This window comes from Dipodomys ordii, unplaced genomic scaffold, assembly GCF_000151885.1.
Source record: "Dipodomys ordii isolate 6190 unplaced genomic scaffold, Dord_2.0 Scaffold33, whole genome shotgun sequence".
In the NCBI taxonomy this organism is placed as follows: Eukaryota; Metazoa; Chordata; class Mammalia; order Rodentia; family Heteromyidae; genus Dipodomys; species Dipodomys ordii.
This window is the reverse complement of record NW_012267249.1, coordinates 8,454,842-8,472,058: the sequence shown is the minus strand read 5'-3', so window position 1 is coordinate 8,472,058 and position 17,217 is coordinate 8,454,842. Positions and strand designations below refer to the sequence as shown.

Genomic DNA, 17,217 nt, shown 5'->3' with positions numbered 1-17,217 from the left:
TGGGGTCCATGTTGAAGTGAGAGTAGTAAGGAGACGAGCCTGATCTCAGGCTTCCTCAGCCACTGAGTACTGAGATGGACTCCGGTAGAGACTTGAGACAGACCAATACAGCTGTCCAGCTGGTGGAGCTCTCAGCCTGGCTCTGCCACTTCACTAGTTGAGACTTTGCACACATCTTAGGACCCTTTCCACTCTTGTTTGCTCAATGGATAAAACTCAGAGGATAACACTCAGAAGTGAGTGAAACTCTCAGCCTACTGACCAGCCTAATAAAGGTAAGTCACTCAGCCCCACCCAAGCCCTTCCTGAAGATGGCTTCTATCTTGCTATTGCAGCTACCCAACTTTATCAACACCACCCTCCCACCGCACGAACAGGTAACAGCCCAGGAGATTGACAGCTATTTCCGCCAGGAGCTCATCTACAAGAGGAACGAGCGCATGGGGCGGAGGGTCATGGCGCTGCTTCAGGAGAACGAGGACAAGACCTGCTTCTTTGCCTTCGGAGCAGGTTTGGGTCCCTGACTTCTACTTCCTCATGACAAAGTCCAGGCCCAGTAAATGGGGCAAGAAAAGCACGTGGCACCCAGCAGCAGTGCTGGGACCCTCTCACTTCTGCTGCTTCCGATCAAGGGGTTTCTCATAACAGTCCCTTTGGTGAAGGGAGAGGCCTTGAATAATTTCTGTGGTCCCTTCAAGCCCGAAGTGGCCACAGCTGAAGTTGGCTTCAACTGTCCAACAGAGTCAGGGTCAAGGCTGAAGGCTGTGTGACTCAATGGAGAGAGGGGATGGGTTATGGCAGTCCCCAGAGGTGGGTTGCAGATCCCAACTTATCTGTCACTTTCTCAAAGACTCAGTTCCTGTCAATGGGAATGGTAGTAATAATTATTTGATGGATTAAAAATGTCTTCTTTGGGCTGGGAAGCTGGCTCAGTGGTAGAGTGCTTGCCTTGCATGCATGAGGCCTTGGGTTTGATTCCTCAGCACCACATAGGCAGAAAAAAGCTGGAAGTGGTGCTGTGGCTCAAGTGGTAGGTCGCTAGCCTTGAGCTGAAGAGTTGAGGGACAGCGCCCAGGCCCAGAGTTCAGGCCCCATGACCAACAACAACAACAAAAAAAGTCTACCTCATAAATAGATATAAAGATTAGTGACAACATTTAACCAGCCACATAAAAGGAATTCCAAATGGCAGCTATGACCATCGTCATAAGCATCACTATCACAATGTGAGACCATACGTCTAATGTATTGTTCTGGGGTGTCTTGCCTCTTCTTGCAAAGGGGAGCCCCGATGTCAAGTGCAGGGCTCAATGAACAGTTCTCTCTCACCCTTTCTTCCTTTCTCCATAGCTGTCTCTCTTGGTGACAGCCATGGCTACATCTGAGGACAAGATATTATTTTTGCCTTCTTTAGTTGTCATTCTTTGCTCAGCAGCTTGTGACAACAAATATTTACTTTCTGCTTAAATTACTTGCCATTTGGGTTACAGAATTCATCTCTTGTTTCATGAAAAATAAAAGCTTACAGACCTGTTCACCATGGCCTGTACCACGATTATAGCTATTATTCTCATCTTCCCTTTCCTTGTCATATCACCCACCCACTCACCCCCTGTACACAGTCAGTCGGAGTCATATGAGTCTTCGTGGATGTCCTGACTTTGTTCACTGTTTGAACCCTTTGACTCCATTCAGCTCCAAGTGTGTCAAGGACAAAGACCAGAGATACATCTGTCAGGACCACTCTTGCTCCTTCCACATCCCCTAGCTCAGCAAGGTACATGGGAGGGACTCAGACACAAATGTAGGCCCTCTGGTACTGCCTGGTAAGGTCACAGTACCGGGACATAAAGAGTCCTGAGCTGATGTTGGAGCTCTGCCACAGACCTGTGGCCTCTGTCAAGTCTTGTCTCCTCTTGCAGCCTCAATTTGCTCTTCTGACCAGGCATCAGGGCTCAGCTCACTTGGGCTATCAAGGGTTCCAGGATCTTTTTGCAAACACAGATATTGGAGAAGAAAGGAGTTCTGCCCAGCTCTAGAGGAACTTCCTGGAGAAGCCAGCAAGACAAGACCATGACTAACTGTATAGAAAGGGCAGCCAATCTCTCAGCACAGGTTACCTGTGGGGGTGGGAGGAGGGAGAAGGCATGGGTCAGGATAACTTGGAGAGAAGTGTTCACAAGTACCTCTTCTTTACCACCAGTTGTCCCACACTCCCTCTTCTGGGCTTCAGGATAGTACAGCCTCAGCTGACCTCAGAAGGGTCAGAAGGGGAGCTACTTGAAGTCACTCAGTGCCCCTCACCTTCAGACCCTTCCCAGAACTGTGAGAGACCAGCGAGGGATGGCTGCCCCCACCTGAGTAGGTGACCCCTACCCTGTCTAACCCAAGGTTACTCAGGGGCCTAGGAGTCGATAACACCAGCTCTCCTGTAGTTGAGGACACTGAAATTCTGAAGAAGAAAAACACAGTCCTGTGGGCAGCCCTGACACACACAGCAAGTACCTTTTTTCCTGACACTCTAAGTTCATGGAGACAAATTTCCACTTGAGTTCCACTTTGAAATTAAAATATCACTTTTTTGAAAAATGATGGTGCTAGAAAAGGATTTCAGAGTATTTACTTGGCAGAATAAAAAGCTAGTAATTGTACTTATATCCTCATTCACCCACCGTGTTGTTTAAGATGAGAAAGAATTGAGTATGCTATTGAATGATGTAAGAATATAGTCAGGTGGTCAAGGCCACTGATACAGGAACAGAAAGGTTTCAAAAAGGCAGGAGAAGGGGAAACAGCATTCAGGAAGAGAGTGTGTCCCTGGGCCCCCCCTCACCTAGAACCAGAAGGAAGGAAAGAGGCAGCTAGCAGCCAGGCTGCTTTGTGGTTGGACAAGTGAACACATCCTTTCGTGATGGCTTCTGAGCAGAGCTTGGCTTTCTCACATGAAGAGTGAAGACATCTGAAGGAACAGGGGACAGCATTTGATATAAATGCAGGAGGGAGAAACATTCAACATCGAGAGATTGTCCATAAACCTGGCCAGGACAGGAAGTTAAGTAGGTTTTAATTCACAGACCAACTGTGATTCATTGGTAGGGGCTGCCTAGAGCATGATGCTGTAAAAGACAGTAAGACCACATCAGTACCCAGTAGAGGAAGAGTCCTAACTGAGCCCTGATATCTGCTAAGGACCAGGTTTCAGACACAAACCTGCTATACTCTCACTCGCTTTGCTGGGAACCCATGACCTTGCCAAGTCACAATTTATAAGATTTTTTTCCCATCTATACCAAACAGCTAAGGTATAAAAATGGATACTATCCTCCAGGTCTGTCTCTCTCTTGATTGTATCCTAACATCCTGCCTAGTGACCATCCCATTGCATGTCAACTACTCCAGGACAGATCCCACACACCAAAAAAATACCAACACCTAGTAGATGGGCTATAAAGATATGTTGGACCAAACCACAGATAGTCAAGTTCATTCCATTCAGTCATAGGATATCTCCTGGACACCAGGAGAAAAATTTCAGTTTATCCCTAGAGCCAAGAAAATAAATATTGTGGAGACTTTTATTTGTTCAGCCATCTAAGGAATCCTGTAGCTTTGGTTTGGTTTTACAAATAGAATGCATAATGTTGGGACTGGAGGAGTTGGGTTGGAGGCATGGATCAGACTCAGGGGTTGACCAGATAATCTCTCTTTCCATTTATTTCCAACTCTGAGATCCAGTGGTTATCACATACTCTGTAACCCTAGTATGTCATGCATGGTCTGAATAGAATTTTAATTTCTAGCATTCCCCAATTCTTTGACCCCTCACATTCTATTGTTCCAAAGTTGCCTGGTTCTAATATCCTGACATTCTGACATCATAGCATTCTAACATTCCACCAGAGTTTGCTTCACTCACTTTTGGATTCCTGGGCAGAAGTCTAAATCTAAGAGCCTTCCAGGACCTAGGCATCCCTTCTTGATGGGCTCCTTCTACCTGCCCTGCATGAAGCCGAGGTCCTTGCTAGAAACAGGATTGAAATGCTCAAAACTGGATGTGTGAAGACTAGTGCCCACATGTTCAACTCATTGAGCTGCAAATCCATAATCAGAACCATAACTGTGGGCTGGAATATGAGTGGATTAGTGGTAAAGACCAGAACTTGAGAGAAGGAATAGGCGTAAGCCCAGCATTCTAAACACCACTAATGTTTTCTTCTCTTTAAATAAGAACAACAGTGACTAGATAATGGTAAAGTATTTGCCTAGCATGTAGGCTGTGGGTTCAATCTTCAGCTAAGATAGGTAGGTAAGTAGGTAGATAGATGATAGATAGATAGATAGATAGATAGATAGATAGATAGATAGATAGATAGATAGAAAATGTATACATACATTTGCATACATTCAACAACAGCAGTTACTCCCTGGAGGTGGTATTCTTTGCTGCTTGAAGGATTCCATATTCATCAGCTCACATAACCCCCATCCTCAGGTCCCCCGGAGGAACATATTTGAAGGACAAGTACATGGAGATGCAAACAGAAGTCAGAGGGCCTTAGCCTGCAGTGAGATGACAGTAATACTCTCTGCCACTTGTTCTGACAGGCAGCCTCCCTAAAAAACACCACTGGCTGCTACCTGGGGCCTCTTAATCTACTGAGAATTCTCATCCCCTCCTCTGTAGTATCCTGTACTTCTCCCTCAAAGCTCTGCTCACCCTGAGCATAATGTCATCTGCATCCATCCAAGCTGTTCCTGAGGACTGAGAAGGTGCTCATTACCCAATTGTTACATAAATGCATTCATGTATTGACCCTAGACTCTAAGGAGAAGTTCCCTGTGCTCCTGTATTATCCCACAGCAAAACCTAGCCTGGAACCCACACCTGCTGCTTCTGTGGTAGGAACCTAATTAGCATAAGAACATCATGTCTGCCCTTTAGATTGACAAATAAAAAGAGAATCCATGAGAATCAGAGTCCCAGGTCCTGTTGAGTCAACCGTGCCAGTGGAGGCTAGAGAAAGAGGGCTGAGTGCTAAGAAAGAGGAGTTTTAGGGAGAAGAGGCAACCAGATAGGAAGAAAATGAGCAAGCAGGAAAGAAAGAAGACAAGGACAGCATTAAGACAAGGACAAGATGGCAGAAAAAAAGAGAGAGAAAGGACCTGCTGTTAGAAACATCTGACTTTCTGGGATCCTCCATAAGGCCTTCTAAGAGCCTTCCCTTCTCTCCATCTGCACAGGAGCTTAGACGAGGTGAGATGAGGTCCCCTCCAGTCCCAGCATTCAGTTTCCTGCTTGCTGGCAGAGGTTTGAGTGATTGGTAGTGAGTCAAAGAAGAGAGAATTCGTTGCAAAGTCCTTCATGTAGATCCAGTGGCCTTCCAGTTCATCTCATCATCCCCATAGTCCTTAGGACCAGACCCGCCCCTACCCCATCCCCACCCGGCTTGTTTCTCTATTGAATGACATCAGAAATGGGAGCCCTTCAGAGCTCGTGGCTTGTCTCAGAAGGGCAGCTGTTTCCCACACAGAGCCTTTGAAACCCAACTGCTTTCTCCACTCCTAGGCAGATCTCACGTCTGCCACTCTTCCCAAGCTGGGGCGTGGGGCTGAAACCTCAGGAAGTGTTTCAAAATTTCCAAAGACAGTGCTAAAGAGGTTTTGTTGTCCCACCACATTTGCGTCTGGCGGTTGGCATGTCTGCTATGGGCTGTGATCCTTGGCTAGAGCCGCTGTTCCTATTTCAGCCCATAGCATCCTGCCAACCAGAGGAACATCTCCTGGCTTGTTCCTGGCTGTCCCTCTCAGGAACAGAGAGAGTCAAGAGGAACAGAGTTCACATGTCCCCAGCTGTACCTCCAGAGCCACATTGCATGAGGTGGGAGATTTGTGACTGCTCTGGACTTGGTGCTCTGGCAGGACAGTGCAGAGAAAGCAAAAGAAAGGAAAGAAGGGTCATAGATCAAGGCATGGGCTTCAAAGCCAGTTGGAAAAAGCTAGAAACCCAGGCTTCTACTTGGTGAGAAACAGCTATGGGCAGATCCGTCGCTTTGCTTTTCCCAGCCCTCTGGAACAGGCCAGAGAGTTTGTGGGCCGCACTTGGAAGGCTCAGTGCCTAGCATAGCACAGTTGCTCCATCAACATCACTTCTTGTTGCCACTGTTATCTCAGAGTTCCAGAGCTACTACAGCGGAAAGAGGAAGGCTACCTGCACAGACAGGGCAGAAGTACCTTGTGTCTTTGCCAGGAAGTCTCAAAAGCTATGTTTAGCTCTGAGTGACAGTTTCTACTCAGTCAATGGACAACAAGGAGCCCAGATATTACAACTGAGGGTTCGCTTCAGTAAAGAAGCCTCTGGATGACATGATAAATGATTATTATGACCATAGAGATCCCTGGATGGGCAATGGCACTCTGAATCTATAGAATCCATTTTTAGCTCTGTTCTGTGCTGACTTGGACAGTCATGACCCGATCCACCCAGTAGGAAAGGCAGATATGGCTTATGCATACAGTAGGTGCCTATAAAGGCTTATAAAGAAAGTCTTACCTAACCTTCAGGGAACGTACTGACTGGCCAAAACCTGCTCAGGGCTTATTCCCTCACCCTGGGGCACAGGGGAAAGTCTTCCTCCTGTATCTGAGCTGACATAGAAGATTCAAACCTTGAGGGTTTTTAAAAGATCCCAGAAGGATGACTTAATGGGGGTAGGGCTCTTTCTAAATTAAAATCCATACCTAGGGGAGATCCTAAAGAGATCACCCAGCTTGGACAGCCATCAGATATGTGGCAGAGAGGATCCTGCCCCTGAGAGGCTCCTTCTGCCGAGGTAGGCCTCCCCATACCCACCACTGTGGCCTCTCCAGCCATCTACCTATGTGATGTGAGGCAAGTTCGGTAAGTTCAGCAGCACCCTGGGGAAGCAAGATGAGAAGGAATCAAAGCATTTGGCATATTCTGGGTCCAGCGCAACGGTAGATACTATCACTGCTCTAGTATTCTTTGCAGCCCTGTGACAGTTCATCTCGGAGGTCCTGCATTCCAGCAGCCTCCAACAGGAGCTGGAAGTAAAGACTAGATCTCTGGGGTTCTACCCAGCACCACCACCACCCTGTGCAGGCCAACAAGCACTTTCCTGACTAACCTTCCTCCAACAACTGAGCACCCTCTCCTTCACAAATGGACATTTCCTGGGAGTAGGTTCTCTGATCCCAGCTGAAACCCGATCCCATTCACCCTGTCCTGCAACTATCAGGATCCCATGGCTTCTCTTCCCGCTCCCCGCCACCCTCCAGCCCCAAACCCAACCACCATAGTAGCCTACCTCATATACCACCTATATTCCCACTGCAGAACTGCCCACAGTAACAGCACACAGCACCCCCATCTCCTCAGTTCCCCTGCATTCCCTCTATGCCCCTGCATTCCTTCTTGGTATCCTTCCTTTTGCTTCCTCTTTAGCCTGCAGTCCCTGCCACACCTTCATGACAATATGACTCATACTGTCCTGTGAACGTTTGCTCACTCATCCCCCTAACACACACACACACACACACACACGCACTGTGACACCGTCCAGGGTGGAGACTGCATGCTTCACTCAGCTCACTCACTTGGCTAGTACAAAAGAGGTGTCATCTGAACTGAGAAAGCCAAGCCTTGCTCTAGATAAATGCAGAACAGGAGAGCAGGCTTAGGTCTGCCAGTCCCTTTTAGAAGGCTGGTGTCCCCAATTGTCCATCTCTACCCTGGCCCACTAGTCCAACCCTCCTGTTACACTTCCTCGGGAAAACAAACACCCGCTGTAGCTTGATATCCGGCTGGGGGCCCTGGCAATGAAGTTTGCATTTGAAAGTTTCCCTTGCATTAATTTCAGACGGAACATAAATACGGGCTTGGGATGCCTCTTCCAGAAGGAGAAAACTGGAAACCCGTGTACTCACTGGAGAGAAAACATGTGTGCTGGCCAAGGGGCGCACAACTTAACTCTGGAGCCTGTGTGGGAACATCTGGTTCTCCCCTCTCCTCCTCTGGTTCAGCCCAGCCCCCCACTGTGGTCCTAAAATTGCCCTGTTAATTGGTGTATTATTCTTTCTAAGCACACTTTTCTCTCCAATCTGCTGAACCTTGGAAGGTGCACGTTTCTGACTATTTCCTGCCCCCAAAAGTGAACTCAGGATCTCTTGCAGCTGCCAGTACTGCAGAGTAAGTGTACTGGAATGTTCAGTGAATGGAGACATCCTTGGGTTGAAATCTAAGTCTTGCTTCTTGCCAGATGTGTGACCTTGAGCAAATCTTGGCTACTCACTGAGCCTTGATTTTCTCATCTGCAAAGTAGGGGCATTTCCAATGGTGCTGTGAAGATTAAGTGAAGTTCACTGACTGTGAGTATATTTAGGTCATATGACAGTACCACCCAGGAGACATATAGTACAACCCTGTCTGGTCTGAGATACCACAAAGGGAAGGAAACTACTTAAGGCCAGTTTTCCATTCTGGCTCTGTCCTTCTCTGCCTTCCCATGGCAGAGGGTTGAGTGGGAGTTCCTGGCTATACACTCTGCTCCTTGGGCCTAGTACCCTGGCACAGGATTGCTTACACTCAGAAGAAAAAAAAAAGGCTTCTTCTCTGCTCTGAAACATTACAGGGGCAGCGCCCACCCCACTGGGAGGCTTTTCCTTTCCCTGTTCGTATATAATTGGCATGCATGTGCATCCTCCAGCACTGGCACTTGACCTCAAGGCCTCGCGTTCTCACTTGGCTTTTTTGCTCAAGGTTGGTGCTGTACCACATGAACCGCATCTCTAATTCCAGGTTTTTGCTGGTTGACTAGACATCTCTAATTCCAGGTTTTTGCTGGTTGACTAGAGATAAGAATCTCACAGACTTTTTTTTTGCAGGGGTTAGTTTCAAACCATAATTCTCAGATTCAAGGAACGAGCCACTGGCACCCAGCTCTACAACTGTCCTTTCATTGGGAACCTGCCTGGTCTCAAGGGAAACAAGCACGAACCCATTTTGAAGCCCTGTAATTCTCTTCCAGGCCCTTGTTCTTCCTTGAGCCATCTGTCATCCCTCTCTCCTCCCCCCCTCCTTCCCCCCCTCCCACACACACCTGAATGTCACCCGTCCTGGGAGTCCTGCCATAGGCCCCCTCCTCCAAGGAGCCTTCCCTGACATCCTCAGTGAAGCAGTTTCTCCTTCACTTCTGGATTCTCTTCTCCTTCCTCCTTGTCCCTCTGTCCATCTCTACCTGTGACTTCACAATTTCTTTTTTTTAATATGTTTTTAATTGTAAAAATAGTGTACAGAGGGGTTACAGTTACATGAGTAAGGTAATGAGTACATTTCCTATGGAGCGTTGTTACTTCCTCCTTCATTTATTCCCTACCATCCCTTTCCTCCCCACCTCCCCAATTCCTCCCTCCCTACCCCAAGTTGTAAAGTTTATTTTCAACATAGTGTCTTGTATATCTCATTGTTACAATGGGTCAACCTGTATCCTTATTTCAGCATTTTGTTATTTCCTTTCCCCTCCCCAAATTAGAAAAATATATATACAAGATGCAGGGCACCAACATCAAATACAGTGAAAACAGGGATTATACTGTGGGGGAAGAACACACAAAAGAAACAAAAAAAATCACATAGTACATTTTAAATACGTTAAAAACAATAGCAAGAAAGAAAAAAAATTGTGTCCCTATGTTGGAGTTTATTTCACTTAACATCATTTATATGGTCATGTGTACATAGCTTTTGACCTTTTCTGCTTGTCCTAGACTTATACTAGTTAGTGCAAATAAGGGAAACCATGGGACCTATGTTTCTTTGGGCCTGGCTTACTTCACTTAATATAATTTTTTCCAAGTCTTTCCATTTCCTAACAAATGGGACGATGTCATTCTTTCTGATGGAGGCATAGAATTCCATTGTGTGCCAGGCACCGGTGGCTCACGCCTGTAATCCTAGCTACTCAGGAGGCTGAGATCTGAAGATTGCGGTTCAAAGCCAGCCAGAGCAGAAAAGTATCTTATCTCCAATAAACCACCAGAAAACCAGAAGTGGTGCTGTAGCTCAAGTGGTAGAGCGCTAGCCTTGAGCTGAAGAGCTGAGGGACAGCGTTCAAGCCTAGAGTTCAAGCCCCACAACCAAAAAAAAAAAAAAAAGAATTCCATTGTGTGTGTGTGTGTGTGTGTGTGTGTGTGTGTATCACATTTTCTTGATCCATTCATCTACTGAGGGACATCTGGGTTGGTTCCATATCTTAACTATGGCAAATAATGCTGTGATAAACATAGTTGTGCTGGTAGCTTTAGTATAGCCTTGTTTGTGATCGTTTGGGTAAATGCTGGATCATAGGGGAGAACTCTATGTGGAGTCTTTTGAGGAACCTCCATACTGCTTTCTAAAGTAGTTGAACAAGTTTACACTCCCACCAACAATGCAGGTAAGGTTCCCTTTTGGCCACATCTCCTCCAGCATTATTTAGATGTAATTAGATTTCTTGATTATAGCCATTCTAACTGGGGTGAGGTAGAATCTCAATGTTGTTTTGATTTACATTTCTTTTATGGCTAGAGAACTTGAGCATTTCTTCATGTGTCTCTTGGCCATTCATATTTCCTCTTCAGAGAAGGTTTTCTTCAATGACTTCACAATTTCTTGTCCTGTCTTCATCTTTCTCTTTTTCTGTCTGTCTTGGTGTCTCTCCTTTTACTTTTCTTCCTACGGTTATCTTACTGCCTGTCTCTCACCTCTGTCTTGTTTGTTCTTCTGCTTCCCAGGTCCTTCCCCAGGGGCTCTCTTCCTCTGCTGTGAACCTTCTCTAACTGCTGCTCTCTTCTCCCTTTCTGTCCTGATATCTGGGAGTGTCCCCCCAACTTCCTCCCACCCCCGTGACCCTCCCTCTCTTTCCTTCTCCATTCTTCCTCGAGGCTTCAGAAGATGAGATGGAACATGTCTTCCTGCAAAGAGCTGGCTCAGGAACAGCTGGAAGCTAGGGTTGGAGGGAGCCTCTGAGCAGTGGCCAGGAGACCCAGGGAGCCTGGGCAAGCCTGACAGGCTGAGCCCCAGCACTGTGGGGCCCCTTTGGAAACTTTCCACCACCTTCCCTGCAGGTTCCAGGAAGGGAGTGGTACCTTTTTCAGGATTTCTGACCTTGGAGGCAAGCCCACGCTCTGTCTGTGAGCCCTTAGGGAAAGCATGTGCAGGACCATGTCTCAAGCCAGCTCAAGGGCCAAGCTCCTGTCATTGAGAGAACCTGGGGGTATATCACCAAGGGGCATAGCTGGGCTAAGAAGGGGATTAGAGAATGGTAACTCAGGCCTCCTAGGATTAGGATGAGATCATGGAAAGAATGTGGAGTAATAGGCTTTGTCACTCATTCATTCAACAAACATTCATGGAGCCACCATGGTACGCCAGACTTGAGTTTAGCTCTGGGGACAAAGATGAATCAGCCATGGTTCTGTCCCTGTAAGGCTCCTCCCTCAGGTGGCTTTATTGGTAGCAGGATCCAGCAGAGTCCGTTCTGGGGTGTGGGCAGCTCAGGTTAGCTGTGGTAAGGAGAAGGAAGTAGAGAACAGGATGGTTTCTGCTGTCTGGCAGCAAGTAGGTATGGGTGAGAAATCAGCCATGTTTAGGATATGACATCCATGTCTCTGATGACTGTGGGAAGTTGAGGAGGAAGAAGACTCTGTCCAGGCCAGTATGACCTGGATAGCAGTACCCACTGAAGCTAGAGGACCAGCATGGAGAGACAGCATACAGAGCTTGTGTTGTGGGATATTGGGTGAAGCTGTGCAGGCAATTGGGCAAATGTGTCTAGGCTATAATGGCAGTTCCAGAGATGTCAGTGTGTGTGGTCATTGGCCCACTAGAGTAAATGCTATGTGCCTGGAGTAGGAGCAAAGTGAAAAGGAAAGAGGCCAAGGATAGATTCCCAAGGATTCCCATGTATATTGGGAAGGAGAAAGGAGCCTACTAGGTATATAGCTGGAGTAGTGTGGGCTTGTGAAAAGCTACAGGGCAGAATGGGTATGGGTACAAGGAGTTTCAGGTCTCACCAGCCTTGGCATGGGTCTTGTGAGACCAGGCCCCAGAAATAGCAGGTGGTGGGAACACAGGCTGGGCAGCACCTCTTATGGTTGTGCAGGGAGCAGGGGATCCCAGATGGGGACACCATTCTCCCCTACCAGAAGGGAAGATGAAAGGAAGAAGGGTGATGAATCTCAGTGGAAGTAAGAATGTGAATTTAAAAGGACTGTCTCTGATTCCTTCCAGTTTCTCCAAGCATCTCTAGTCTTGTTCAGAGTCCTAGTGGAGATCTGGAGCTCTTGAGTTTGAGGGAATGGATGGAATCACCAAACAGACATAGGAGACTCTGCCACGTGGCACTCAGGATCCAGTTGTTTCCCATGAGGCCCACACCATCAGAGTCACGTGGAGTTGTGCCCCACACTGGGACTCTCTGTCTTTGTCAGCCCAGACTCATGGCTTCAGTGGGTATTTGCTGCTGTTCTCGTGTAGTCCACTATTTTCTGCTTTTGCTGCAGCTCTCCAGACACTGGATAGATGTAAGGACCATAGTTGGGCCACGAAGGCCTCATTTTTAAACCTAAGTCTCCCTGCAGAAAGAAGATTATTTACTGTGGGGCCAGGAGTAGAGCCCAGGTCCTGCTGGCAGACAGTCCTGATGCACAAGTGCTAGAGTCTACCAATCCCTGCTTTCTTTCAGCTCAGTAGTACTAGGGGCAATCAAGAGTGGGGATGACTCCAACCCATCTAAGGACTTACCTTTAGCTTGTCACTCAGGATAGCATGCTGGATTCTCCAAAGGACCTTTGATCTTTCCTTCTCATTTGGTTTTGCAGCTATCCAAGAAACTGGCCAAAAGATTTTTGGCCCATTTGCCATATTGGAAAATGGACACTGGTGGCAGAAAAGCCACTGACTAGCCTGGCAAATGAGGTCTTACATCCTCGGCAGCAGATCAGGGCCAGAAATCTGGTAGGCTGTGTTCATGCCTGTGCAGTACTTCTCTTTTGCAACCAGCTTCCCATGCATGCCCAGTCCCTTGCTAGAACATACTGTTTTCTCCTATGTGGGGTACCTTTAGGGCCTACCCTTCCATCCTTTACCAAGCTAACAGTACCTCCTCTTGGAAGTCTGTCATATCCCAGACTGAGTTGGCTTCCTGGGGTGCCAGCATAATCCCCTGCATCAACATAGTGCTTGGATCCCAAAAGCCAGAGTCTGGAGACTGAGAGGGCTGGAACAGGCTTCTGCCTGTTCACCTCTGTGCAGTAGAACATGCAACCAGTCAGCACTGGCTAAATCAATGGCATAAATGAATAGGTAGGGAAAGGTAGGGAGGGAAATGCACCGTTTTCCATAAGGATCTTGAGTCAAACAACAACTGTCCCTATCAACAGAGCTAGAGGAGCACATTGATGCCCCCCACCCCCTCACCCCCGCTCTCTTCATGGAAGGTACTGGGTGTAACCACACTCTCAGAGTAGCGAATGCCAGCAGACCAGAAGCCCCCTGGCATTCTTTGTGATCCCCAGATGGAACTACAGAGACGGTGTCAAGCCAGCCAGATGGACATGGGTGGGCTGGGGTTGCTGTATGGTCTGGCAGGCCAGAACACTGAGTGTGGGCCCCTCTGCTCCAGCCCCCGTGTGAGCTCAGCCAGGCTGCCTCTGTGCCGGGAGCCTGCCAGCTTGTCCTCTCTCTGTTTTCCTCTACCTCCCTGGGGCTGTCAGCAAGCTGACCCTCCGGATCTCACCTGTCACCACCTATCACAGGCAATCAGAGTCACCCAGCACTGACTTCCCTTCCTCCAGGTTCTGGGACAAAGGGTAAACAAGAGGAGAGGGTGTTACCTAGGCAAGTGGGGTCCCCAGGCAGACTCACAATGGGAAGGGCTCCAGAGCCTAGGCAAGTACCCAAACAACCCCACTCAGCTCATATTGAATGGGTGGTGAGACTGAATCTAAGAGGCAGGGAGTTGGTCCCAGGGCGCTGATTCCCAGCAACACCTGTGCCCATAATCACTTGGCTTTCTGAAGATTCTTTTTAACCAGAGCCTGGAGAAGAATTCCTTGAGTTCTCAGAGTTCAGACTTCATGCCTGTATCTTGATGGAAAAAGGCCATTTTAATCTCTTCTTGAGTTTTGGACTAAATTGACCATTCCTATGTTCATATTGCCTAGCATGGAGCTGACCCAAAGCAGTGACTGAGTGAATGAATAGAGGGGAGCAGTGGAGACCAGTCCCCTCTCCACATCTTAGTGGGTCATTCTGTTGGCGCCTCCTCTCGGCCTCTGTCAGTGTCAACTCTACCCCACATTCAGTAGGATTTTCTTGGTCTTATACTTGAGTACATGCTCAGTGGCTGTCACAGGACCAGAACCATCACATGTGTTCTGTAAGTGTTGAATGGATGATGAAGAAATGAATCCATGAATGCTTGGATCTAGCCAACACATGCAGGGCTTGTGCAAGGCTGTGGAGACATGATCTTTGCCCTCTGGAGGCCCATTGAGGAGACACATAAAGCCCACTTGCATGCTGAGGAAGAAAAGCATAAATTGCTGATAGTAAGATGAGCCCTATTGCTGCTGAGGCCGAAGAGTTTCTCAAAACTGAGCCTTGTATAACTGCCAGATGCAAGTCAGGGCCCCATAGGGCAATAGGAAAACATTTGGGAGCCCTTACCACGTGTTAGCCACTGTTCTCTGTGATTCTCACAACAACCATGAAGATGGTGATTATAATCATTCCCCCTTTACAGATGAGGGAACTGAGCCACTGGGAGGTACCACTTGTGAGCAGAAAAGCCAGGATCAAGCTAGGACTATGTCTTACCCTCTGAGCCATGCTGCTTTGGAGTATGAGGCCTTCCATTAGTACAGCTTGCTTGCCCAGACACAAGCCTAAGGGATGGCCTGAGGAACTCTCCACTGGGTGGTAACCTGGCATGTTGCTGAGATGGCCTTGTGTCTTACATTCCAGGTCACTTTCTTGGAAACAACACAGTTATTGATGTCCTTCGGCAGGCAGGGCTAGAAGTGGACCACACACCTGCCGGGCAAGCCATCCACAGGTAAGCAACAGAGCTTCTGGGGGCATCGTGGGTCTAGCTGGCCTGCTTCTGACCATGTATAGGCCATGCCTGACCATATCTTATGTAGCCAACCCTCCCTGCTGTCCTTCTGGGTGTCATTGTGAAGAAGTCTGTGATGAGACAGGACCTCCTGGCTTAGACAGGCACCCACAACTGGAGGGAGCAAGAGGTGGAAGAGCAGGAAGGGGGCTGGTATGCAATTGTGATGGGCCAATGTCATGGCCAGCTAGATGGGGCGGTAGGAATGGGAGGAGTATTAGGACTTGTTAGCAGCTTGAGACTATTTTATTGAGTAGGAAGTATAAATGACATGAACACATGAGAAATGACCAGGCCCTGAATCTAAATGACACCAGGAGAAGATAAACTGTGGTCTGGCCTCATCCCTGTGTCCATCACACTGTCTGGTAGCACTGCTTCCCCCATCTACTCCTTTCTGCCTATATCTGCTCCATTGCTACCTCTGATTGTGCTCCTCACTCCCTGACTTTCCTGCCAGGGCACATCCACTCTGCTCACAAAAACACCACCCCTAGCCCCTCTTTTTTGTCAATCATGAGGCTTGAACTCGGGGCCTAAGCTCTTTTACTCAAGGATAGCACTCTATCACTTTGAGCCACAGTGCCAGTCCCAGTTTTCTGGTGGTTAATTGGAGATAGGAGTCTCATGGACTTTCTTAGACTAGCTTTGAACCACAGTCCTCAGCTCTCAGCCTCCTGAGTAGCTGGGATTACAGGTGTGGGTCACTAGCACCCAGCTCTCTGTCCCCTCTTCCTTTCGTACTTCCTCCCACCCTTGACCCCCTTACCCATACTTAGTCTGGAAGCTGCCCAAGGGCAAGAACCAATTGGTTCACACCATCCCCATCAGCACCTAGCAAGAGACAGGACCTTCAGACACAGGAATTCAGTGCAGCCCATGCTGAAGCCTTTTATGCTGGACACTTCCTTATTAACCCACAAAGATGGTCCCACATGAGCTGGGCACCAGTGGCTCATGCCTGTATTTAGATACTCAGGAGACTGAGATCTGAGGATTGCAGTTCAAAGCTAGCCCAGGCAGGAAAGTCTGTGAGACCCTTCTCTCCAATTACTCACCAAAAAAACACAGTGGAGCTGTGTCTCTAGTGGTAGAGCACCAACCATCACTAAAGAAGCTAAAAGACAGTGCCCAGACAGGGCCCCCAGGCTCTAAGTTCAAGCCCCAAAACTGGCACATGTGCTCACGCACACACATCCATACACACACACACACACACACACACACACACACACAGAGTCTCATCAGAATTTCAGCCAATCTTGAGGTTATAAGTCCCAAAGTGTGAATGGAGCTTGATTAATTATAGCCAATAACCATTAGCTGCTGACTCTGTGCTGGACACTAAGCACTACCAAGTCTCAAACAATTTGGCAAGGCAGGAACTGTGAGTAGTGTCCCTGCCTTATAACTGAGGAACCTGATTCCGTGAGTTAAGCCACTTGCAGGAGGACTTGCAGCTGAAGTGACAGTCGCGCTCTGGTACCTCTCCTGGGCTCCTTATTACCTTCTTGTACCCACTTTGGGAATGAAAAAAGACACTGAGAAATGACTGAGACCTTGAGGCTTGGTGGGGTCACCCGGAGGATGAACCTTTGGCCTCACAGCCCCAGGCCTAGGCTCCCCTGGCCCAAAGCACTTCTAGAGAAATGTACAAACCATAGCAGATTCCATCCCAGACTCCCACCTCTTCTGAGTGGACCTAAAAGACTGCTTTTCCTGCCTCAACCATTTGAGCTCAACACAAAGCAGTTGGTTTAAGGAGGAGGCAGCAGGTGTAGGAGTGTTTGAGGAGCAGGGGATGAAAGATAGCTTCAGGGTCAAGGCATCCCCCAAGTTTCTCCTCTCCTCTTGCCCTGCCCCTGCCCTTGCATCCCAAGGACCTTTCCCTTGAAGCTCATTGTGTGTGGCCCACCAGGTCAGGCAGGCAGGCAGTTCTATGACTGATGAGCATCCTATTTATCTCAGAGCCCAGACATTAGAGAACTCCTCTCATTCTCTCTCTCTCTCTCTCTCTCTCTCTCTCTCTCTCTCTCTCTCTCTC

At 48.1% G+C, this 17,217-nt stretch overlaps 1 protein-coding gene across 1 annotated transcript in view; it reads left to right on the top strand.

Moving 5' to 3' along the window:
• Positions 1 to 17,217, top strand: part of Trabd2b (TraB domain containing 2B) — a 216,264-nt gene that overhangs the window by 188,585 nt on the left and 10,462 nt on the right. The window contains exons 4-5 of the mRNA XM_013016800.1: positions 336 to 510; positions 15,023 to 15,113. Coding sequence (XP_012872254.1) covers positions 336 to 510; positions 15,023 to 15,113 — 266 coding nt within the window. The remainder of the gene's footprint in view (positions 1 to 335; positions 511 to 15,022; positions 15,114 to 17,217) is intronic.